General features: G+C 41.5%; 1 protein-coding gene across 3 annotated transcripts in view; it reads left to right on the top strand.

Moving 5' to 3' along the window:
* The window catches only part of FRMD4B (FERM domain containing 4B), a 208,103-nt gene that overhangs the window by 161,308 nt on the left and 22,335 nt on the right, over nucleotides 1-24,460 (top strand). For all 3 annotated transcript variants that reach the window (XM_015130422.3, XM_015130423.3, XM_015130426.3), the window contains exons 11-17: nucleotides 562-648; nucleotides 18,606-18,682; nucleotides 20,655-20,793; nucleotides 21,309-21,450; nucleotides 22,329-22,462; nucleotides 22,552-22,671; nucleotides 23,819-24,044. In XM_015130422.3, the coding sequence (XP_014985908.1) occupies nucleotides 562-648; nucleotides 18,606-18,682; nucleotides 20,655-20,793; nucleotides 21,309-21,450; nucleotides 22,329-22,462; nucleotides 22,552-22,671; nucleotides 23,819-24,044 (925 nt within the window). The remainder of the gene's footprint in view (nucleotides 1-561; nucleotides 649-18,605; nucleotides 18,683-20,654; nucleotides 20,794-21,308; nucleotides 21,451-22,328; nucleotides 22,463-22,551; nucleotides 22,672-23,818; nucleotides 24,045-24,460) is intronic.

The raw sequence follows: 24,460 nt of genomic DNA, 5'->3' as shown, positions 1-24,460 counted from the left end.
CAACTGTTTAATTAAAGCAGTAATGCTTTACTCTTTTTGATGGTATTAACAGTATTGGACTATTTCAATTTAAAGATTCTATTTGAAGAAACTCCAAGATGTTTTAATAACAAGTTAGGTTTTTAAATAATGTTTTGTTTATCAAGACAGCTTTATTTTGACTTGCTGATACTTGTTAAGAGGTGAAATTGCCGGGTGTGATGGCTCACACCTGTAATCCCAGCACTTTGGGAGGCTGAGGTGGGCAGATCATGAGGTCAAGAGATCAAGACCATCCTAGCCAATATGGCGAAACCCCATCTCTACTGAAATACAAAAAATTAGCCAGGCGTGGTGGTGTGCACCTGTAATCCCAGCTACTCGGGAGGCTGAGGCAGGGGAATTGCTCAAACCCAGAGGCAGAGGTTGCAGTGAGTCGAGATCATGCCACTGCACTCCAGCCTGGTGAAAGAACGAGACTCTGTCTCAAGGAAAAAAAAAAAAGGTGAAATTGGTAAATTTTATTCATTTCTAGAAGAGTTAACAGCTAGGTCTTGGTTCTCATGCTTTTTCATCTTCTAGGATAAGCAAGGACTTCCTTGGTGGCTTGGAATCAGCTATAAGGGAATTGGCCAGTATGATATACAAGACAAGGTGAAGCCTCGGAAGGTAAGTTCGAATCACTTTAGGAGAACTTTAAACTGTTCAAAAGGTGTTAATCTCAACATAGTTGACAAGCACACACCATTAGGCTGTTGGGGGTTTTGGGTTTTTTTGAGATGGAGTTTTGCTTTGTCGCCCAAGCTGGAGTGCAGTGGGGTGATAGTGGCTCACTGCAACCTCCGCCTCCTGGGCTCAAGCGATTCTCCTGCCTCAGCTTCCCAAGTAGCTGGAATTACAGACATGCGCCACCACACCCGGCTAATTTTTGTACTTTTAGTAGAGACGGGGTTTTGCCATGTTGGCCAGGCTGGTCTCAAACTTCTGACCTCAAATGATCCGCCAACCTTGGCCTCCCAAAATGCTGGGATTATAGGCGTGAGCCACCATGCCCAGCCACAAGCTCACACCATTAGGTTTCTATTTCATGTTAGTATGAACAGGATGATGCCATTTATTTTGTAAATTTTGTGTGTACATTTATACATATACATATTTGAATTGGATGGTAGACATATAAATGAATAATAAAGACATCAGCCAAATTTTTTGGTGCTAGTGATCTGTCAATGATGCGGTATAAGTCATCTTTCTTCTGATGCTATTATCTCTGTTTCACAATTTTCTGCAGTGAACATGTCCGCTTTTTGTAGAGAAAAATCAGTTGTGTGCTATTTATTAAAGGGTCACAGGCCGGATATGGTGACTCCTGTCTGTAATCCCAGCACTTTGGGAGGCCAAGGCAGGCAGATCAGGAGGTCAGGAATTCGAGACCAGCCTGATCAACATGGTGTAACCCCGTCTCTACTAAAAATAAAAAAATTAGCCGCGTGTGGTGGCAGGCACCTGTAATCCCAGCTACACGGGAGGCTGAGGCATGAGCATTGCTTGAACCTGGGAGGCAGAGGTTGCAGTGAGACAAGATCGTGCCACTGCACTCCAGCCTGGGCAACAGAGAGAAACTCCATCTCAAAAAAAAAAAAAAAAAGAGGGTCACAATCTATCAGATTTGGATTTCCAGGGCTAAATAACTAACATAATGTCAATTTAAAATTTTATTATGAAGCTGTTTTTTTAAAAATTCATTATTAGCTGGGCACGGTAGCTCACGCCTGTAATCCCGGCACTTTGGGAGGCCGAGTCTGGTGGATTGCCTGCGCTCAGGAGTTTGCAATCAGCCAGGGCAACATGGTGAAACCCTGTCTCTACTAAACTACAAAAAATGAGTTGGGCATAGCGGCATGCACCTATAGTCGCAGCTACTCAGGAGGCTGAGGCAGGAAAATTGCTTGAACCCGGGAGGCGGAGGTTGCAGTGAGCCAAGATCACGCCACTGCACTCCAGCCAGGGCGACAGGGTGAGATTCCGTCTCAAAAAAAAAAAAAAATTCATTATTATTATTATTATTTTTTAGATGAGTCTCGCTGTGTTCCGTTGGCTGGAGTGCAGTGGCCTGATCACAGGTCACTGCAGCCTCGACTTCCCTGGCTCAAGCAATCCTTCCACCTCAGCCTCCCAAGTAGCTGGGACTACAGGCACATGCCACCATGCCCAGATAATTTTTAGAAAGTGTTTTGAGACAAAGAAAGTTTTAGAGACAAAGTCTGGCTATTTTTCCCAGACTGGTCTTGAACTCCTGGGCTCAAGCAGCCTTCCCACCTTAGCCTCCCAAAGCGCTGGGATGATAGGCATGAGCCACTGTGCCCAGCTGAATCTGCTTCTCTTGATCCAAGCTCAAGTGTACAACACGTTTTTGCACATATAAGAGTTGAAGAATTCATATAGATCACCATGCAGCTGCTCTTGGCCTCCTTCGGTATTACAGTGACATCAAGACTGACTCATGCTGCCCTGGTTGGTTTTGCCACTCTCCCTGTGCCATCCAGCCATCACTGAAAGCACAGGAGTAAAACAATGACCTCTAATAACAGACCATGGTCAGCTACCTGCATTATCACAACCCGACATCACAGCCTTAAATAACTCCTATCATTTCCATCTGTCTCTTGCTTTAATGTGTGTTAGGAAAACAGCCATTCTCTTTATAAAGCAGCCCTATAATCATATGTACTCTTCATCTTCTAAGTGTCCATGCAGCTTCAGTTGGTGCACACAGTCTTCCATGAGTTATGAAAATAAATAAAACTCCCCTCTTTTCCCCATTTTATGGTTGTGAAACTGACACAGATAACACAAAAGGGTAGATTAGGGAAAGCCATATCCCCACCACCCCCAACCTCCAATACTGATCCAGCTTTCCTGGATCAGGCTAGTAGGGTATTGAGGCTTCTTACTAGAAATTATTGATAAGGCTGAGTGTGGTGGCTCATGCCTGTAATTCCAGTGCTTTTGGAGGTCAAGATGGGAGGACTGTTTAAGGCCAGGAGTTCAAGGCCAGCCTGAGCAATGTGACAAGACCCCATCTCTACAAAAAAAAGAGAATAAAAAAGAAAACTTTAAAAAATTAGCCAGGCCTGGTGGCAAATGCCTGTAGTCCCAGTTATACAGGAGGCTGAGGTAGGAGGATCACTTGAGCCTGGGAGGTTGAGGCTGCAATGAACTATGATCATGCCACTGCACACCAGCCTGGGTGACAGAGCCAAACCTTGTGTCAGAAAAAAAAAAAAAATCAATGAAAACAACAGTGCATCATTCAACAAGCAGTAGAGGACAGTGAGAGAGCATGTTTGTAATCGTATGTTAACATTTTTATTCTATAAGCTCTGTGACCAAGATCAATTTAAGGAATACCTAATTAATTTCCAGAAGGAATATAAGTACTATTGTTCCTGCTTGTATTTCAAAAATTGACTTCTAAAGCCTAATTTCTAATCAATAATATTAGAAATGAAGGATACCCAATTTTTTCAAATATTTTTTAAAATCAATTTTATTTATTGTTAGCTTTTTCGTTTTCTTTTTTTTTTTTTCTTCTCCAAAGTAAGAAATAATCACAAGGGCAAGGAAAAAAAAAATGGCAGCAAACACTACAAAACAATGCATTAGGGGAGGAAGTCTTCTGTAATCCCCATTTTTCCCCCATGACAACCAGCGACTGTTAAAAAAATGGTACCAGTTCATTTGGATTTTGTCAGTGTATATTCTAAGCATTTACAAAGACAGAGAAATCTAATATATACAGTGTTTCATACCTTGCCATTTTTCTCTAGCTTACTTACAAACCGATTTCTTTTCACTTTTTTTTTTTTTTTTTTTTTTTTGAGGCGGAGTCTCGCTCTGTCGCCCAGGCTGGAGTGCAGTGGCACGATCTCGGCTCACTGCAAGCTCCGCCTCCCGGGTTCCCGCCATTCTCCTGCCTCAGCCTCCCGAGTAGCTGGGACTACAGGCGCCGCCACCACGCCCGGCTAATTTTTTTGTATTTTTAGTGGAGACGGGGTTTCATTGTGTTAGCCAGGATGGTCTTGATCTCCTGACCTCGTGATCCGCCCGTCTCGGCCTCCCAAAGTGCTGGGATTACAGGCTTGAGCCACCGCGCCCGGCCTCTTTTCACTTTTTTTAAAGCTGCCTAGTGTTTCATGATGTGGAAATACATAATTTCTTTAACCAATTCACTTTTGATGGACATCATACTTGTTTCCATTTGCAGGAGTGGAGAGAGTTTGCAGAGCATAATAAAAAATCGCAGTCAAAGCAAATACCTTACCCTAGTTTATCTATTTTGCAAGACCAAAATACTGCCTATCATGTTTTCTTAAGGTAGACCTCACTTGTATTGAGATTTTTTTGCTAACTTATTTCTCTTCTAAATTTTACTTCAGAAATAACACTGAGGAGTTATTTCAGAAAATAATTGGTTATTCAGAAAAACTTACTGGTTTTTCTGAATCTTCCAAGTAAAGTATTACTTAAAGCAACTCACAAGTAATTTATTAGCTAAAGTGGCTTGATAAGATTGAGCTTCCAGCAGAATGTAAATGCATTTGCTAACAGCAACCAGGCTTTCTCCCAAAATAGTGGTGAATCAGAATCTGCACAGTAAATATTGCAGTTAATTTCCTCTCCTGTACTCATGACTCATAGGCCTTTCTTTATGTTCACAGTTTCATAGAAATTGGCAAATATTGCTTGACACTGATCATAATCAGGTTTGCTTGTTCATTCCAGAGTCTAGAAAAGGGTCAGAAGCTACTTCCTTTTTTGAATTTGCAGAGTTTTTCTATTTCATTTCCAAAACATGCCACTCAATTTTTTAAAAGACCCCACACAGTCCTTCTTGTGTTATCGCCTTTTTTTTTCTTTCCTTTCTTTTTTTTTTTTTTTTGTTTGTTTGTTTGTTTTTGAGACAGGGTTTCACTCTGTTGCCCAGGTTGGAGTGCAATGGTACGATCTCGGCTCACTGCAACCTCCGCCTCCCGGCTCCTGCCACCACGCTTGGCTAATTTTTGTATTTTTAGTAGAGATGGGTTTTCACCATGCTGGCCAAGCTGGTCTCGAACTCCTGACCTCAGGCAATCCTCCCGCCTCGGCCTCCCAAAGTGCTGGAATTACAGGCGTGAGCCACCATGCCCGGCCTATGTTATCACTTTCTTGCCTTCTCTTTCTCCATTTTTTTTAAGGGGATGTCTACTCTGTTCCATTGCTTGTTTCTTCTTTTCTTCTTTTGTTAAAATCTGACAATGGATTTTGCTTCCATCTATTTATTTTTATGTCCAGACAATGTAAGGATTGAGGCTGTTCTACAAGTCCCTCTCCTGGCCTAGTTTGCACAAATGAAAGAATGCATAATTTAAAGGACCATGAGCACAGCCTTCTATTAAAGGAAGATCATGCTTCAGCTGTTTGTGTGGACCTGTGCAGGCTGCAAGTTTACCAATGGACCAGCAGGAATGAAGGTCAAATTGGCAAACTCTAATGAAACAAAGGCTATAATGAGAGGCCTTAAGTTGCTCAGCCTTTTGAGCCACATCCTGTCTTGTTGCAATTATGTGGCTTAAAAGCAGGCCAGAAGGAGGGAAATTTACTGAGAATAAGTATTAAGAATAAGTAAACTGATGCCGAAAAGCTGTTTTGAAAAGGAGTTGTTCCAAGATCTCCCAGCAGTGACCTTCAGACCTTTCTGTATCAGTTATCACCTGTGAATGTTGAGAGTGAGGAGGTATTTGTTCTACCTCCCAGGGCATCCAGCAGATGCTCTTCAAGTCTTTTATTTATATGGCGTTTTTGCCAGTCCAGGGTGCCAACAAGTTGTTTTCAATCAGTGTGTAGTACAGTGATGCAGGGCAAGAGTTGGGGAGGCATCCCAACCTCTGCCCCTGGTGTCTATTTACTGTGCCACCTTGAGCATGTTGTTTAATCTCTCTTTAAAAGTGGTTTTCTCATCTGCACAAGGGTATTGCCACTAACTGTGTAGGGTGGTTGTAAGACCTAGAGGACAAATTTAGCACCATAGCTGATACACCATCATCATTAGTAGTAGTGAGAGGACAGACAATATGGGAAATATTCTTGGATCACTGGTTAGAGAGGGACACAACATTGCTACAAAACCACAGCTAAGAATCCACTCTCAAATTTTCTTTCTTTCTTTCTTTCTTTTTTTTTTTTTTTTTGAGATGGCATTTCATTCTTGTTGCCCAGGCTGGAGTTCAATGGCACGATCTCGGCTCAGCTCCCTGCAACCCCTGCTTCCTGGGTTCAAGCAATTCTCCTGCCTCAGCCTCCCAAGTAGCTGGAATTACAGGCATCGGCCACCATGCCTGGCTAATTTTGTATTTTTAGCAGAGATGGAGTTTCACCATGTTGGTCAGGCTGGTCTTGAACTCCTGACCTCAGGTGATCCACCCGCCTGAGCCTCCCAAAGTTCTGGGAATGCAGATGTGTGCCACCACGCGTGGCCTCTACCCTCAAATTTTCTGTTTTCAGAGATGTGTAAGCACTTCTTTCACCTCCTAATTCATTAACCATCATGCCTGAAGGTGTGATGCAAATTAAAGGGAAAATTTTTAATCCAAAATTACAAACCACAAACATTCAGGGTATTAAAAATTAAGAGAATAAGCAGTTTTACTTTATAATCCTCCCTTTGTGTATGAATATGACATTGCAAACTCTTAGTGAATGTGAAAACATACCAGAACTGAACTTAATTCCAAATGGCAAGACATCTGGACTTCAAGACTGATGAACTTTCACTTAAAGAAAAAAAAAAAAGCAGCCTTGTGTTCCAAGTATTTATTGTTCAGTACTTCAAGGAAAAATGTCTGTTCTTCATAAAGAAGCAGACAGTGGGTCAGGGACTGAGCCAAGTATTCGTCTATGTCGTGACAGATTTGTATCCCTTCGGCAAATGCTTCCCATGGGAAAGCCAGAGCCTGTCAGATGGCAGAGATAAAATGACATACTGTCGAGGTGTCCATAGTGGGACAAAATACTTTTCAAGATAAGTATCTTTTTGCATTAAATCATGCCAAGGAAGACTTGAGGTGAACTTCATCACTGCAGGGCATGTGAAGGTGGGAAAATGTTCTTAGCTTTCATTTTCTGTCTCTCTATATATTGGAATTCCCAAATACCTAAAGCCAAATGAATTAAGTAACAAGCACAAAAGTCTTCCTGTTTTCTTCTTATACAACTACAAGGTTATTTTATTTAAAGACAGTGACTTGGATATTTTTTTAAGTACAGCTATCTTGAGCATTTCTAAGCTCTTCTTTCCACCATGACCGTACCACCTTGGACCTAGATTAGAAGCTACTTCTGATACTGCTGAAATTCTAGATGAGATTAACTGTAGGAGAAGAGAACATGGGTTGTTCTCTTTCTACATTAATGCCAAATAAAGCATGGTATCAAAGAAAATAACTGGATTTAGAATATCAACCAGAGACTGGTCCATCCTGTTTACAAAGTGTGTATCTAAGCTTCAACCACACCAGTAATCAATCTGATTGTTAAAATCTTCTGCAGAGTCAGTGGGAGGAGAACTCCCATCCTACAGCATGGATTTGAAATAAGAACCAGTTCTGCATTTCCACTTACCAACTGGCTGACTCAGAGCTGTCATTCAACCTTTCTGGGCCTTCATTTTTTTCAGCTATCAAATTGAGATAATTCTTGTCTGCTGTCCACCTTACAGATTATTATGAGGACCCAACGAGTTAGTGAGTTATTTCACTGAGTGGGTTATTTTCCCCTCTACACCATACTTTAATTTATAGAAAGTGTATTGTACAGCATGGTCTTTCTCTTCCCCTCCCATAGTTGATCACAATTAGAATTTTAAGCAGTTCTCATAAAACATGGAACTTTTAGAAAATTGGTTGGGTATTGGTGAAGAAGATGGAAAGAGGGAGGCCTAGGCAGGCTCCTCTGTCATTTGGAAAGTATCAACTCTGAGTGCAAGGGCAGCTGGGAGGTATTGTCTCTAGGTGGGTGGCAAAGCTTTAACTCAAGATGTCCTTTTTTTTTTTTTTTTTTTTTTTGAGATGGAGTTTCGCTCTGTCGCCCAGGCTGGAGTACAGTGGTGTGATCTTGGCTCACTGCAACCTCCACCTGTCGGGTTCAAGACATTCTTCTGCCTCAGCCTCCTGAGTAGCTGGGACTACAGGCGCATGCCACCACATCCGACTAATTTTTGTATTTTTAGTAGAGACGGGGTTTCGCCATGTTGGCCAGGCTGGTCTCAAACTCCTGACCTCGTGATCCGCCCGCCTCAGCCTCCCAAAGTGCTGGGATTACAGGCGTGAGCCACCGCGCCTGGCGTAACTCAAGATGTTCCATTCCTAAAAATAAGGAAAAATAGATCCTGGGGGAGATCAGTAGTTTCTGTCACACTGTATTTGTTTCCTTTGAAGTCTTTGGAGGGATGGTTGGTGAGAAGTAAGCAAAGAAATAAAGACATAATTATAAATTTTTAATTATCTTTGATGGAAACAAATGAGATGGAGAGACAGTAATGGGATGCAGGGAGGGGACGTTTGGTGTGTTCAGGGAAAGCCTTTCTGAGGAAGGTGATGTTTAACCTGAGACCTGAAGGGCAGAAAGCTCATAAAGAACAGTATGGCTTGTTCTCATCAAAGAACAGAGTATGCCGATGGGAAGGAGATAGGCATGTTATAAAAACTGGGAGGAGGCCGGTTGCGGTGGTTCAGTCTGTAATCCCAGCACTTTGGGAAGCCGAGGAGGGCGGGATCGCCTGAGGTCAGGAGTTCGAGACCAGCCTGGCCAACATGGTGAAACCCCGTCTCTACTAAAAATACAAAAAATCAGCCGGGTGTGGTGGTGGGTGCCTGTAATCTCAGCTACTCAGGAGGCTGAGACAGAAGAATTGCTCGAACCCAGGAGGTGGAGGTTGCAGTGAGCCAGGATCATACCATTGTACTCTAGCCTGGGTGACAGAGCAAGAACCTGTCTAAAAAAATAAATAAAATTAAAAATACAAAAATTAGCCAGATGTGATGGCGGGTGCCCATAATCCCAGCTACTTGGGAGACTGAGGCAGGAGAATTGCTTGAACCCAGGAGGTGGAAGTTGCAGTGAGCCAAGATGGCACCACTGCTCACCACTGTAGCTAAAGCTGATAGAGTTCCATGTAGAAATGGAAGATGCTACTAGAAGAAGAGGAAGTGGCTGCCGGGCAGGCAGAACCATCATATGTCTATTTTTTTGTTTTGTTTTGTTTTCGAGATGGAGTCTCGCTCTGCTGCCAAGCTGGAGTGCATTGGCCCCATCTTGGCTCACCACAACCTCTGCTTCCCAAGTTCAAGCGATTCTCCTGCCTTAGCCTCCCAGGTAGCTGCGAGTATAGGCACGTCCCACCACGCCCAGCTAATTTTTGTATTTTTAGTAGAGACGGGGTTTCACCATGTTGTCCAAGATGGTTTTGATCTCTTGACCTTGTGATCCACCCGCCTCGGCCTCCCAAAGTGCTGGGATTACAGGTGTGAGCCAGCATGCCTGGCCATCCGTTGTTTTTTTTCTATTCTTTTACATGTCTAAGCATTTATCACATGGTTGAACCACTGGCACATGAAGAAAAATGAAAGCTTGTAAATAGGATTGACTAGTCTGAATGCAGAGAAAAGCAATTAGTACATAAAGCACTGTAAAAAATAGTTCTATGAAGAGGCGTAAACGGTAAAGATTTCCTTTTGTTTTCTTTTCTTTTTTTTTTTTTTTTTTAAAGACATAGGTTCTCACTCTGTTGCCCAGGCTGGAGTGCAGAGGCATAATGCTAGTTCACTGCAGCCTCAAACTCCTCTGTTCAAGCAATTCTCCCACCTCAGCCTTTCAAGTAGCTAGGACTATAGGCATGAGCCATCGTGTCCCGCTAATTATTTGAATTCTGTTATGGAGACAGGGTCTCACTATGTTGCCCAAGGTGGTCTCGAACTCGTGGCCTCAAGTGATCCTCCCACCTCAGCCTCCCAAAGTGCTGGTATTATAAGCGTGAGCCATCGTGCTTGTCCAAGGTTTCTTTATTATATGCTTGTGACCAATGATTGGCTGGTTTGGGACTTTTTTTTTTTTTTGGTAGCAAGGCTTCAGTGATAAGCTAAAGTTGTCAAATTCATCTATCCCTACATTTCTAACTATAGAGTGCAGTGTACCTGATTTTATGCTCCCCTCCACCAAAAAAAAAAAAAAAAAAAAAAGTATTAAGCCCATTGCATTTACAGGGGCCCTGAATGAGTACTCTATATTCTTCGTCTCATTTAAGGAAAAAGCCACAATCTCTGTCATCAAGTACCTGCCAATCTATCTGGAAAGAAAGAATATATTCAAAATTAGGTATTTTATTGAAAATATTTAATAACCAGACTAGGTACAAAACCACAAGAAGGGATACCAGTTGTAAATATCCATAACAGTTATACCGGTGCCCAGAGCAGTAGCTCAGCCCTGGTGGCATCAAATACATCAGTGAGCACACTGATGAGAGTCTTAACAGGAAGTCATTACATCAGCCCTGGAAGGTTAGAGATTCGGCCACAGAGGAAACTTGGGTGAGGTGACATCTTTTTAGGTGGTCTGGTTTTTACATTATATATTTCCTAATACCCGGAACTTCTTCATCTAAACTTTGCTGAAAATATTCAAGAGTTTTAGTCCTTGCATTTAAGATATGAGTTTTTGTTTTGTTTGTTTTTTGAGATGGAGTGTCACTGTCGCCCAGGCTGGAGTGCAGTGGCGTGATCTCAACTCACTGCAGACTCCGCCTCCTGTGTTCAAGCAATTTTCTTGCCTCAGCCTCCCAAGTAGCTGGGACTACAGGCACACGCCACCACGCCTGGCTAATTTTTGTATTTTTAGGAGAGATAGGGTTTCGCCATTGGTCAGGCTGGTCTCGAATTCCTGATTTCAGGCAATCTCCCCACCCCGGCCTCCCAAAGTGCTGGAATTACAGGTGTGAGCCCCCATGCCTGGCCAAGATATGGTGTTTTATTTGTAAGTTTATGAGCTCACATCTGGAAAAAACATTCACTACCGGAGGGTATACCATTTGGGTACTTTTATGAGATTTTAGTTCAGCACAGCTGACTCTTCTAGTTTGGTCAATTGTTGTAAGCCCCTCTAGTGGGTAGCATTTGCATATGTAAAGCAATGTGAACAGCCATAGCTGAAAGAAATAGGACTCCAGAATTCATTGTTTCAGAGTAAAAATTGTTATATCCTTCATCAGCACATTTCACCTACCAAAGCCTAGTTGTATCACTAAATATTATCCTCTGAGTCAGGGTTTCCCAACCTCAGCACCATAGACATTTGGGGCCATATAGTTCTCTGTTGTGGGGGGCATCATATTCTGTGCACTGTAAGATGTTGGCAGCATCCCTGGCCTCTACTCTCTAGATGCTATTAGCACCCTCCCCTCCAGTGTGTTAACCAAAAATGTCTCTAAGCATCACCACATGTCCTGAGGTTGACGGTTGGGAGGAGTGGGAGGGGTGCAAAAATCACCACAGGTTGAGAATCACTAAGAAAAATTAAAGGGACTCGGGTTGGGTGTGATGGCTCGTGCCTATAATCCCAGCACTTTAGAGGCCAAGGCGGGAGGATTCCTTGAGCCCAGGAGTTCAAGACCAGCCTGGGTAACATAGGGAGACCCCATCTCTATGAGAAATTTAAAAATTAGCCAGATATGGCAGCATGTACCTGTTGTCCCAGCTACTCAGAACGTCGAGATTAGAGGATCACTTGAGCCCGAGAGGTCGAGGCTGCCGCAGTAAGCTGTGATCAAGCCACTGTGCTCCAGCCTGGGTGACAGACCAAGACCCTAAAAAAAATAATAATAATAAAATAAAATAAAATCTAAAGGGACTCAGACTCAGTCCTATCCCAAAAATGGCTGCCATAATTGCTTTCTTTTTTATTTGAGGAAGAAATAAGAATTACTGTTTTTCTTTGGGCCGGGCGCCGTGGCTCATGCCTGTAACCCTAGCACTTGGGAGGCTGAGGTGGGCGGATCACGAGGTCAGGAGATCAAAACCTGGCTAACACGGTGAAACTCCGTCTTTACTAAAAATACAAAAAATTAGCCAGGCGTGGTGGCGGGCGCCTGTAGTCCCAGCTACTTGGGAGGCTGAGGCAGGAGAATGGCGTGAACCCAGGAGGCGGAGCTTGCAGTGAGCCAAGATGGCACCACTGCACTCCAGCCTGGGTGACAGAGCGAGACTCCATCTCAAAAAAAAAGAAAAAATATATTTTTTTTCTCTTTCTCTTTTTTTTTTTTGTTAAAGACATAACAGATGCCCATATAGCACTCTTCCCAGGTGAAAAAGGCAAAATGGCATGCTGTGGTTACACACTGGGGATCTTGGAGCCTGGCTGTATTTATGTGTCAATATCTGCCCCTATTTAGCTGTGTGACCTTGGCCAATTTACTTAAACCTCTCTGAGCCTCAGTTTTTCTCTTCTGCACAGTGAGGCTAAAATAGTACTGCCCCATGTGGTTGTTGGGAAGACTCAGTAAGATAACAGATGCAACATCTTAGTGCTACAGCTGAGCACTTAGTTTATGCCAGCTGGCACTCTTGGTGTTAACTGTGCATATTTGTTGTATGACTGTCACTTCGATAGCCTGTACCCTCCTTGAGGGCAGAGACTTTGTCACATAAACATTTGATGGAAAGAAGGTAGATCAATTGGGCTTTATAGAAGCCTATAATTCTGTGAAATTCCGGAAGATACTAACAGTATATGCATCACGTGTAATCTTTCAAAATGAAAGAAGAATAAATCAATAATATAGTGATTTTGTTTGGCTTCAAGTAATAATAGCAGGGGGATTCCCCACCATGTGAGTCACTAATGTACCGTCATACACTGCAGCTGTGACTGTCTCAAATGTAGTCATTTCCAGGTGAATCTGCAGTTAAATGATTAACCTATAGATGCTGTGAGGTGCCATTAAAAAGCCAAGCCTCTCCTGACGTCTTTCCTGTCCTGGCCTAGTGTGAAACCTTTAGGTGGCATCTACTTTCATTTCATCAAGATTTAAAAAGACAGTTTGATCCTTTTTGTCCAAGGCTTTCCCTGGGTCTTTCATGCCCCCGGGGAGGTCCTCCTAGCATGTGGCAGGCGCACACTCCTCAGCATTTTTGTACATGCTGGGGCACATTCCTTCTTTCCTGGGTACTCGGGGCAGGAGGGAGTTTGCTTTGTCTGCCTGTGGGGTGTGCCGTGACCAGCCCCTCCCTCCTCATTTATGTCCTCCATGATACAGAAATGATGAGCAAATTTCCTACCTAGAGGGTGTATCAGGAAACCCCCAATGAAATAAACAGAAGTAGAGCAGCCAGCTTTTATAAAGCCCGAAACTCACAGAATTGGAAGTCTGAGTGACACAGATATGTTAACCGAATAACCCAACTGTTTCTCAACAATGGAAAGATGTGGGATCCAGACAGCAGTTTTTGCTTTTGTTTCTGCTATTAAGTGACTGCCCTCCATGTGATAAAATTGGAGAGGTGAACTGAGAGTTCTTCGTTACAAATAGAGCTGACTTTATCTCTTACTGAATTTTGATTCTGAGCCAGGCACTGGGCTAAGTGCTTCACAAACATACTTTCCCTGACCCCTTCTGGCAACTCTCTGAGGTGGGTGTTGGTCCCATTTTACAGATACAGACACTGAGATTCAGGAAAGTTAAGCAGCTTGCCAAATACCACACAGCGATAAGTGGCAGTACCAGAATGCTAACCAAGGCAATCTGACTTGGTTCATTTGGTTCTTGTGAGCTCCACAACAGAGGGGCTCTGTCCATTACTTGCTGACAAGAACAAGACCTCAAACATACACGGCACTCAAGAAATATCTGTTGATTAAAAGGAAGGAATGACTCCCAAAGCTACTGAAATACATATCTGAAATACAAGTACCATGTCTCCTGAAGGTCCCTCTGCTTTTCCTTATAGCATATGTGTATGTGTGTGTGTGTATATATATATATATATATTTTTTTTTTTTTTTTGGCTAAAGTTTGACAGTAGCCTCAGATATTTAGGAACCATTGTAATAGTGGGGTGGGATAGGGCAGAGGTGATTTCTTGTAGTTCTTTGAGTGGAATCTAACAATTATAGATTTCAACAAAGTGGCTTAAATATTCCGCACATTCATTTCGTTAAAGTGTAATCATCTGCAGCAAATTATTCTAAAACCATCAATACTTTCTTCACTTTCTCTTAGGATTAAGGGAATTTCTTGTGATTACGATATTTTATATAGCTCAGTTTCAAAATACGGCTTGATTCCAGCACTATCTTCTGTGTCAGTTTTAAATTTTTGACACTTTATTTTTTTAAGATAAGATTTGTAACCGTAAGATAAATTCTCCTCCTGTTGTAATTTCTTGATTATCTCTTTGTTAATGTTATTTATGTTGCTCCTCTTTTAATATTTTATCTATCTGTCTATTTACTTTTGCAATTGCAAAGTAATCCCAGATATTATTCTTCGGTCACTCTTTACTTCCTTCTTTTGATACCAGAGGGCACAAGTGATCATTCAAGATGAGCGTAGAGCAGAAAGAAATCTAGAAGACCTAATTTATAGTTTTATTTTCACCTTGCAACTACTTCCCTTTCATCACTAGCAGCACATATATATATATATATAAAATATATATTTTTTTGAGACGGAGTCTTGCTCTGTGCCCCAGGCTGGAGTACAGTGGCGCGATCTCGGCTCACTGCAAGCTCCACCTGCGTCCCCCGCACCCGGTTCACGCCATTCTCCTGCCTCAGCCTCCCGAGTAGCTGGGACTACAGGCGCCCGCCGCCTCGCCCGGCTAATTTTCTAGTATTTTTAGTAGAGACGGGGTTTCACCGTGTTAGTCAGGATGGTCTCGATCTCCTGACCTCGTGATCCGCCCGCCTCAGCCTCCCAAAGTGCTGGGATTACAGGCTTGAGCCACCACACCCGGCCGATATATTTTATCTACAAACAACATAGTGTTCAAACTCTTAGCTACTAGCAGGTGCCACATAGACAATAATAAATACTCATTAATGATTATTATGCTTATATAATGATCACTATAGAAAACATTCTAGTTCCATACTCTTAATTGTATTGCAGGACAAATAAAGCTCCTCTTTTTTTTTTTTTAATTTCCAAGAGTGAAAATTTTGGTTTGGGCAAAATACATTTTTCTGTTTTAATATGAAAACTGCAAGTGTATTTGTACATACACATGCGTATATTTTATATATATACACATACATACATATATGTAATAGTCCTACCCTATATGGACACCAATATTGTCCAAATAATAGAAAATGGGAAGCATACTTAGCTTCCTTGTATCTTCCTTTAAACTTTGATCTCTTTCCTCAAATACAGATCGTTAGTCTGAAATCCCCTCATGCCTTTTTCTTGTTGTTGAGATGGGTTTTTGCTCTCATTGCCCGGGTTGAAGTGCGATGGTGCAATCTCAGCTCACTGCAACCTCCGCCTATCTGGTTCAAGTGATTCTCCTGCCTCAGCCTCTCAAATAACTGGGATTATAGGCTCTCGCACCATAGCCGGCTAGTTTTTGTATTTTTGGTAGACATGGGGTTTCACCATGTTGGTCAGGCTGGTCCCGAACTCCTGACCTCAAGTGATCCAGCCACCTCGGCTTCCCAAAGTGCTGGGATTATAGGCATGAGCTACTGCACCTGACCAAACCACCGCGCCTGGCCCCTATCATGATTTTGACCAGAGGGTGCCTTTTATTTATCTTCTAAGATAAACACTGGAGAAAGGGAGGAGAATGAACACCGTTCAACTACCTGCCCTGTGCCAGGTGCTGTCTGAGGCAAGGTGCATGAGCAATCTTTCAGCAAATGAATTCACCTCAGCTCCATTGCCGTTTTTAGAGCTGCATCCTGGCCCTTGGATATGAAGAGTCCAGAAGTAAAAAACACAATAGGAGAATGATTTCAGCAATTTCAAAAGAAAAGCCAGCTTATATCCAGCTGCCAGCTAGATCAAGTACCACTACAATGAGAAATATTTTCCTAGCAACTTCAAACATTGAAAAGAATTAAAATGGTAATAATATTTAATGTTTAAAACAGGGACCTTACAACTCATTAGATGGTGAAAATCTCACTCTTGTATAAAATAGACCAACCTATATTCATTTTATATATATAAACTTTTATTATTTTAATTTTGAGAAATTCCAAGAGTCCTAAAAATATGACAATACCTGTACAACCACTTTAATAGATGTTACTAATATTTTGTCATATTTACTTCATCCTATTTTTATTAATAAAAGAAAACATTACTAGTGATACTGAAGTTTCTATACAACGTACCCTTCATACCATCTGCCCACAGAAGCAATCACGGAATTTTGTATCACTCCAATCCACATTTATACTATTATATGCACATATATGAAATCATACTTTGTACAAACTTTTAAGATTTCAGGCGGGGAAATGAACTGCTCTCTGCCTTTCATACTTAAAACCCACTCTAGTTCCCATAACCTTGTGCAAATCCAGTTACAATCTAATTATTTCAAATTCTCTAAGCCGAAGTCCTTCACCTTTTAAGTAGAGTTTTTGCTTGCAGGGAGCATATTTGCTTTCAATGCAGGGACTGGCTGAATGGAGTCCAAAGCACTAGGGTTTCACATTTGTAAGTGATAAGAGGGGGAGGTGGTGACTTTCAGAGATCATGTTTCAAGTCCAGCCCTGGTTTTTATGTGTGTGGGAATGGACACAAAGGAAAACACAGCTGAGCTGCATTGTAACTCTTCCTGTAGAACCTGTTCATGTCCAGGGTGAGTAAACTAGGGTAGAAATGTCTTTCTAAAACAGCCTCCGGTGAAATTCGTCCTTGGATTCAAAGCAACTTACTTCCCAGGAAGTATCGGGCAAATCCCAACTGCCCCCCATTTTAGAAAGCTCTCTTTTCTGGGAAAATCTGCCACTGAGAACTTTGCCCTCCTCTCCCTGATGGGAGGAAAGAGTAGAATTAGGGAGGTGTCACTCGGTAGAGGTGCTGATGTCAGTAGTGTGTCAGCCGTGGGAGGCTCAGTTTGTGAAATTGAGTTACACCTAAGTGTCTTATGAAACTCAGTTCAGAACTCACCGGAGCTGCCGTCTGGGAGGGGGAGGTTGGAAGAACCCTGAGGTTTTCCCTCACATTTCTGTCCCATTTTTGGAACCTCTGGATTTAAAGAAATGAAAACCTCAAGTTTGTGGAGATTTTAAGAAATGGGTATGTAGCTTTATACTTTTATTAATTCCTCTTTGAACCTGAGTGAGTGTTGTGGTTATAGACAGCTATGTGTGCGGACCACGGAGGGCTGTTTTTAGGGTGTACTGGTTTATTTCACTGTTTGAAATTGGGGGGTCCAGTCTGAACACTTTTTTTTCCCATGCCAGTGTATGTATAGAAACCTTCAGCTCATTTTGTTCCTTTACATGATGAGGTTTACATGTCTGTGAAAAGCCTGGGTTCCTGTATGTCAGGAAATGGTTTTGCTGATAGTGCATTGCAGAGAAGTGCTTATTATTTAGACTATTAAAAATAATCTTTTAAGATTCTTTGAACATAATTTTAAAATCCAGCCAAAGTCTAATAATATAATGAAACCTCTGTGCTGTTATTTCCCTAATCAAGTCTGGGGGCAGAGAAGAGGAATTTGACCATGAAGTCTAAGTTGACAGGACAAACCAAGGCTCAGGATAGTACAGTGTCTTATAAAGAGCTTAGGAAGCAGCCCAGAAAACACAGCAAGGCGTCCTCAATTCTGTGAATGAGCCGCTTTCTATCAAATTACTTGGTTTTCAAATGCACGTTGCTAGTAAAGTTTGTTTCTCCCAATCAAACTGACAACAGCAATAGAATATCAGTAGTGTCTATATCAGAGTGTGCAGACATTGGGAGCTATGTTCAAAAACTGGAGGTTCTAGCTCAGAAACCAAGAAGAGGCTCTGGTGTTCCCTCCTACCCCTTCTCTGCCCCCAGTTACTGGTGCTAGGTTTCCGTGGCATTTAGGGGAACTCTCTTCATAGGTAGGAAACTGGTATCTCAGAGAATCACCCCTGCATGGGGGTTCCGTTTTACTTTCACTTTGCATTCTTTTGAAATTCAGTCTCTGATGTTATTGAAATATCCCTTTGAATATCTTTCCATTTAACTATGAAATCAACGTCTTTGATAAGGCTGGTGCTTACTGGAATCTGTGCAGGTTTCCTTATTATATAGTTGAGTCAGAGGAAAAATAGTGTGCATATTCTTCCACAGATGGTTGGTTTTATTGTTCAAGGAAGATTTATTGGCGAGGTGAATCTTAATAGTTAAAGATTGCTGTCAGAAGAAGGAATAAAATGGTTTCAGGTCATAGTTGATTTGTAAAAAGGCTGAATCACATATTCATACTTCATCGTATCAGTGTACCTTCTTGGAACTTATAATTGTTTGATTATTAAGCTGATTTATAGACTGAGTAAAAATAAGAATAAATAACCCTGCCTGGCTTTTCTGTTTTCCTTAGTTATTCCAATGGAAACAGCTGGAGAACTTATATTTCCGTGAGAAAAAATTTGCTGTTGAAGTTCATGATCCACGAAGGTGAGGATCAAAGACTTTTTCTCTGTGTGACCCAGTTACTGTACAAATAATGCTGCTATCAACATTTGTGTACACGTTTTTATATGAACATATGTTTTCATTTCTCTTGGGTATATACCTAGGAGTGGAATTGCTGGGTCAAATGGTAACTATCTTTAACCCTTTGATGAACAGCAAGGCTGCTTTTCAAAGTGTTGCACCATTTTGCATCCCAAGCAGCAGTATATGTGGTTCCAATGCCAACACATCCTCACTGACACTTGTTACTTTTAGTTTTGTGTGCATGTATAGTTTATGCCATCCTAGTGGGTTGAAGTGGTACCTTCTTGTGGTTTTGATTTGCATTTGCCTCGTGACTAATGATGGCTGAGCACCTTTTCATGTGCTTCTCAGCTATTCATGTATCTTTAGTAGAGAAATGTCTATTCAGATCTTTTGCTCATTTAAAATGTTGGTGTTCTTGGTCATTAAAAGAAAAAGAAAAAAAAGCCAAGGTAATCAACATTAACTGAAGTCAGGATGTTGGTTCTCAAATATCTTAGGAGAAATTCTTCTCCCCCACCCCCCTGCCAAGACAGAGTCTCACTCTGTCACCCAGATTGCAGTGCAGTCATGCAATCTTGACTCATTGCAACCTCCACCTCCCAGGTTCAAGTGATGTTCATGCCTCAGCCTCCCAAGTAGCTGGGAGTACAGGCATGCACCACCACACCAAGCTAATTTTTGTGTTTTTAGTAGAGACAGGCTTTCACCAGGCTGGTCTCGAACTCCTGACCTCAGGTGATCCACCTGCCTTGGCCTCCCAAAGTGCTGAACCATGGCACCTGGCCTTAAGAGAAATTACTAATCAGTCCTTAGTGGGAACTTTTCAGTCCCAAGATGGTTATGGATGGTTAGAGGCCAGAGGGATGGGAGGAAATACCTGTGATAAAAAGGTGACCCGAAGAGATAAGCAAAATTCCTACAAAAGAACATTAGTAACGCATCATACACACACAGTCTGTCTGCCTCTTGCCTGTTCTCTCTCTGTTTCTCTCTCTCTTTCACTCCCCCTCCCTTCCTTCTACCCTCCTTTCCCTCTCCCCCTCTCCCTCCTCCTCCTCCTCCTTCTTCCCCTTCCCCTTTCCTCTTTCCATCTGGTGTACAAGCAGCACTCTGGACAGTTTTGGACTTGCATATTTTCAGCCATTATCATTAAGTGCATTATCTGATAATGTCAGAGCCAGCCAAATCTACCTAGATCTAAAATGCTCTTTTACCTTGAATTAGGTGCTCATCCCACACTTGGTTGCTGCATCTTTAAAATCTTATCCCGGCTGGGCGCGGTGGCTCACACCTGTAATCTCAGCACTTTGGGAGGCCAAGGTGGGCGGATCACAAGGTCAGGAGATCAAGACCATCCTGGCTAACACAGTGAAACCCTGTCTCTACTAAAAATACAAAAAATTAGCCAGGCATGGTGTTGGGCACCTGTAGCCCCAACTACTCGGGAGGCTGAGGCAGGAGAATGGCGTGAATCCGGGAGGCGGAGCTTGCAGTGAGCCGAGATCACGCCACTGCACTCCAGCCTGGGCGACAAAGCGAGACTCCGTCTCAAATAAATAAATAAATAAATAAATAAATAAATAAATAAATCTTATCCCATTTATTCCTTACCACTTGTGATGGCTATACATCCTTAGAGTTTCTAACTAAAATTTTTGTATAGTCTCTAATTTGACTGATTCTTTATCAGCTTTTAAGTTCACGTGTATGTGTTTTTAAACATGCTGTTTATCCAGAAAGAGATTACTTAGGTCTGAATCGTTTTGTTGTAAAAGGAGAAAATCAGAAACTTGGTTGCCATTTCCATAAGAGTTTTTGCAACAGAAGACAAGAGGAACATGCCTTGTTACAATGCTGCTCTCAGGGTACATTTTGCATCATGCTGGGCCAGAGGGGAATTATTTGAGTGCTTTCTTTAATCTTTCAGGATTTCAGTTTCAAGAAGAACCTTTGGGCAAAGTGGCCTCTTTGTGCAAACATGGTATGCTAACTCTTCTCTCATCAAGTCCATTTGGGTAATGGCAATTAGTCAGCATCAGTTTTACCTGGACAGGAAACAAAGCAAAGTAAGTAACTGGCATCATTTCTATAGGGACAGATTCCCGTTTTGCATTCTGTTTAGAAGATAAGCCTTCTCACAAAAGATGCAAGCACATATATTTTTGCTCTCTGAGATTTTTTTATGTTTAACTTCCAACTATTTCAGATTTTTTATATGTTTAAATGATGGGCAATATATAAGCTGCTTTATAAGTTGTAAGACTGGCCAGCTTGTTGCCATGCATGTTTGTATATACTGGTGACACTGCTGGTGGTGATGGTGCCGGTGACATTTTAAAGTTAGTAACTGAACCACACCATGAGAAAATCATGTATAGTTATTAAAACATTTTAACTACAAAGCTTAAGGCTTGTGGACTTTTCGCTTTGTTTTATTTTTTGGTCTGAAGAATGCCACTTGAATATGTGAAAATTCTAAATTATCCTCTGTGTTGATATTTTTATTGTATGTTAACTTAATTGTTTTATTAATTTGAAGTATGTTTGAGTTAATTCTGTTTCATTGTTGTATACCTCTTAGGCAAAAATTCCTTCAGCCAGGAGTTTAGACGAGATTGCAATGGATTTGACAGAGACAGGAACACAAAGGGCCTCCAAGCTGGTGACACTGGAGGCGAAAAGTCAGTTCATCATGGCAAGCAATGGCAGTTTAATCTCCTCAGGTAACATCTTGGGATTAGAGAATGTGCAAGCCATCTTTATTTTGTTTTTTCCATCATAAACCACTTCTAAATTCATCTTTTAATCCATTCTTTTGGAAATAAATAAGCATGTCAATAAATATGTATGCAACAGCTTTGAATAAAATTTTAAGGCTAAGTGTTTAAAGAATATGTAGAAAGTCAAATTATAAATAGGTTGTGCACGTAATATGAGATACAAGGATGGTGAGTACCTTGGTGTGGCTTGAAAGAACATATTCCCCAGCAGCTTTTTCCAGCATTTAGTTTTTGATACAGATAATTGTCTAATTCTCCATGCAATATAAAATGCTGTGCAAACATGATTACAAGCATACCCCTTAAATGTGATAGCTTCCCCTAAGCCCTTCCTCTGTAAAAATTCTGGAATCTCTTATCATTAACTATATGTAACTTTACTAAAACGATTCGTCCCATCTAAATCTCACTGTCAACTTGTGAATCTGAAGCATGACCTTCCTTCACACAGATTTTTCTTTTCCTTGCTTGCTTACTTTCTAAAAGAACACTCGAAACAACTCTTCAAGGACCGTCTTACCTTCTCTTCTGCTCAGAAAAATCAAAGTTTTCCTTGGGTGTGTCTGGGACATTAAACATTTTATCGTTACCCCCAAAATGACTGAGCCAGGATGCAAAAAGGCACATTTTCTTACCAGATTCTGTTTGATACCCAGAAGAATGAGAGAATGTTTTCTAGTTTCCTTTTATTATGTTGAGAAACAAGGAGAAAAGAAATAAACTACCATTTAATAGCAGCTTTAGCTTAAAATCCTTTGTCCCTTAGAAAGGAAGGAAACATCCCTTGTATAAACCTTCCCTGCCCTTCCCTCATTCCCTAGGTTCTCAAGACTCAGAAGTTAGTGAGGAGCAAAAGAGAGAAAAAATCCTTGAACTAAAGAAGAAGGAGAAACTATTACAAGAAAAACTTCTGAAAAAAGTTGAGGAGCTTAAGAAGATCTGTCTGCGGGAGGCTGTGAGTCTGCTTTTTTGGGCTCATCGAATTGTGTTTGACAACTTTGGCCAGTGTCAATTATCCGCTCTTGATTCTCTCCTGTTTTACAGGAGCTCACAGGCAAAATGCCAAAGGAGTATCCCCTGAACGTAGGCGAGAAGCCTCCTCAGGTCAGAAGACGTGTGGGTACTGCCTTCAAATTAGATGACAACTTGCTACCGAGTGAAGAGGTATGATCAACGCCTCTGAGCCTTTCAATTAATCCTGAGACAGGAAAGCTGTCTGACTGTAGTGGACTTTTTCCTTTGGTTTTTGAGTCTCTGCTGTATGTTATCTCACCAGCAGAGATGGATCGTGTAGACCAAACTGAACTCTTTCTTTCATGCCCACTCCAGTCAAAATTGAGTTCTCACTACTTTACTCCCCAAATCATAGACAGCATTCAGTGAACTCCAGATGTTTCTCAATTGAGAAGGCAGTATTATAAGAATTAAGAACTCCAGCATTAGGTTCGTTTACTTAAAACTAAATAATAGCCTTTGGCAAATAGTTTAGCCTCTCTAAAGTCTCAATTCTCAGGCCTCAGTTTTCCTCATCTGTAAAATGGGGGTAATGATTGGACTTCCCTCCAGGGGATCCAGTGAGTATTAAATGAGATAATACATGCACAGCACTGAGTTACAATCAAGTTAAAATATTTGTTAGCCAATATAGAATGTATAATACTTTCTCATTTGCATGTCATCAGCCAATATGACCATACCTATGTTTCTTGTAGAAATTTGACCATCTTAGCTTTAGAAAATTATCTGTTTTCTTCTTTGGAAATCTTTGCTATTTATTGAGTGCTTACTGTGTACCCATCTCTGAGCTAAGCAATGCACATATATTATCTCATTTAATCCTCATCCTACTTTCATAAGGTAGGTGTTATCTTCATTTTACAGATGAAAAAAACTGAAGCATTAAAAGATGAAGCTGTGTATCCAGGGTCATGCAACCAGGAATTACCAGGAAGAAGATCAACCCCAAATTTATCTTTCTCTAAAACTATGCATATGAATATAACCTTCTGCATCCATGAGCTTTGAGTTAAGAATATATCCATAAAAACTGTGATCTTCTCCCAACCAACTGAATGAATGAAAGGCCATTCCCTTCCTTGAAAAGGGAAGAGGTTTGGACTAATGAGAAGTTCAAGTTAAGAAGGGTAAAGGAAAGTGTTTGACAAGGATGTCTATGCAGTAAAATTTGGGAAGATAGTGTTCTCAAAGAACAGCTGATTCAAGAAAGTGCACAGCAAGTTTTATTACACAATGCATGTAAGAGTTGGTCATATGTGTCCGTAAAAATAAAACTATCATTGTATAAATGCAGGATCCTGCTTTGCAAGAACTGGAGAGTAATTTTCTAATACAACAAAAGCTGGTGGAAGCTGCAAAGAAACTTGCCAATGAGCCAGACCTTTGTAAAACTGTGAAGAAAAAGCGAAAGCAAGATTACACAGATGCAGTGAAAAAGCTTCAGGAGATTGAAAATGCAATAAACGAATACCGAATTAGGTGTGGAAAGAAACCCAGCCAGAAAGCAGCAGTGTTACCAGGTTAGTAATAAGTAAGGTTTTTTTTGAGTCCCCTACTTAATACTTAATGGTACCTAGCATGTCCAAACCAGTTACCAGTTAATTTGGTGAGAGATAGGAAGAAGAACCAGATGATCAAAACTAAGTTTTCTTGTTTATTTGTAGACAGACTTTCACTCTTGTTGCCCATGCTGGAGTGCAATGGGGCAATATTGGCTCACTGCAACCTCCACTTCCCGGGTTCAAGTGATTGTCCTGCCTCAGCCTCCCAAGTAGCTGGGGTTAACAGGCATGCGCCACCACACCCACCTAATTTTGTATTTTCGGTAGAGACAGGGTTTCTCCATCTTGATCAGGCTGGTCTCAAACTCCTGATCTCAGGTGATCCACCCTCCTTGGCCTCCCAAAGTGCTGGGATTACAGGCATGAGCCACTGT

This window comes from Macaca mulatta, chromosome 2 (assembly GCF_049350105.2).
Source record: "Macaca mulatta isolate MMU2019108-1 chromosome 2, T2T-MMU8v2.0, whole genome shotgun sequence".
Lineage (NCBI taxonomy): Eukaryota > Metazoa > Chordata > Mammalia > Primates > Cercopithecidae > Macaca > Macaca mulatta.
The sequence above is the reverse complement of the archived record's forward strand: the minus strand, read 5'-3'. Positions and strand labels throughout refer to the sequence as shown.